Source organism: Frankliniella occidentalis, unplaced genomic scaffold (genome assembly GCF_000697945.3).
Source record: "Frankliniella occidentalis isolate FOCC.00 unplaced genomic scaffold, Focc_3.1 Scaffold303, whole genome shotgun sequence".
Taxonomy (NCBI): Eukaryota; Metazoa; Arthropoda; class Insecta; order Thysanoptera; family Thripidae; genus Frankliniella; species Frankliniella occidentalis.
In genome coordinates, this window is record NW_026267428.1 from 102,571 (window position 1) to 103,779 (window position 1,209).

The window sequence follows — 1,209 nt, forward strand, 5'->3', positions numbered from 1 at the left end:
TTTAAATGTAGACTAGCCCGCCCGCAGACGTGGCCGGCCGAGAAGCTCGGTTGAGGGGCGCAGCCAGCTCACGCCGCCCCCTCCCACTTCACCCGCTCAATGCCGACCGACAGACGCCAGACACCAATAACTGACACACCACCGCCACCCTTTGCAACCGCGCAAAGCCTCGCGATCCTTCGCGTCTACCCCCCCGTCTACCCCCGCGGTACCGCGCAACCCCTCGCGTCTAGAGGGGGTAGACGCGGGGGTAGACGGGGGGGTAGACGCGGGGGGTTGCGCGGTTGCAAAGGGTGGCGGTAATGTGTCAGTTATTGGTGTCTGGCGTCTGTCGGTCGGCATTGAGCGGGTGAAGTGGGAGGGGGGGTGAGCTGGCTGCGCCCCTCAACCGAGCTTCTCGGCCGGCCACGTCTGCGGGCGGGCTAGTCTACATTTAAAAAACTACGGGGCACCCTGTAATTTGCGCCTGGCCCTGGATCTGGGCATAGGACGGAGGGCATAGAAAAGAGGTGAGGGAGGAGGAGGGAAGGTGCGTCGGGGCCCCAACCCACCTCACCTTTCACCTTCCTAGTGCACTGACAAATTAAGTGTGCAACTGCAAATTGAATTCTGGCAACGCCGTATTTATATTTTTCCAGATGCTGACAATAATCCTGATATGGAATGGCACTCTAACTGCAAGATATCTTGGGATCGACAAGAGTTGGATAAGCTAAAGGAAAGGGTGAAGAGCCGTGGCCCAGCTGTGGTGTTTAGAGAATACCTTTTCAAGTACCACAGTGACCAGGAGAATGTGCCGCCGCCAGGCCCACTCAAGACTCTGCAAAACTTGAGGTCACTGGCGAATAGAGAGATGCAGAACGACAAGGACGAAGAAGAGGACTTAAGATTAGAAATAAGGAAGGACCCGAAACTTTTGCTTGTCAACTTGGATTACCCCAAGTTTCAAGTAGGTATTCTTTTCTTTATCGCTTTATCGCAACAACAAATCTGTTGGTAAAGAGCTTCTTAAAATTTTGGATATTTAGAGGGTGGTCCATAGACCCCTTCCTTTACTTTGCTTATACTGTACCAGGTGGCTGATTCACGCCGCGCACTTCTGTAGTTATGCTGTACCGCATGCACGAGTGCGGGCGGGTTGCCTACTCGCTCGGCTCGTAAGGCGCCGTGGACAGGGGCGATAGGCAAGCCTGCCCGCACTCGTGCATG

At 55.1% G+C, this 1,209-nt stretch overlaps 2 protein-coding genes across 2 annotated transcripts in view; one reads left to right on the top strand and one right to left on the bottom strand.

The window, feature by feature from the left end:
* Positions 1-1,209, bottom strand: part of LOC113216424 (mitochondrial basic amino acids transporter) — a 30,211-nt gene that overhangs the window by 12,611 nt on the left and 16,391 nt on the right. The window lies entirely within an intron of this gene.
* The window catches only part of LOC127750980 (uncharacterized), a 31,118-nt gene that overhangs the window by 1,283 nt on the left and 28,626 nt on the right, over positions 1-1,209 (top strand). Inside the window, exon 2 of the mRNA XM_052273808.1 lies at positions 639-949. Coding sequence (XP_052129768.1) covers positions 639-949 — 311 coding nt within the window. The remainder of the gene's footprint in view (positions 1-638; positions 950-1,209) is intronic.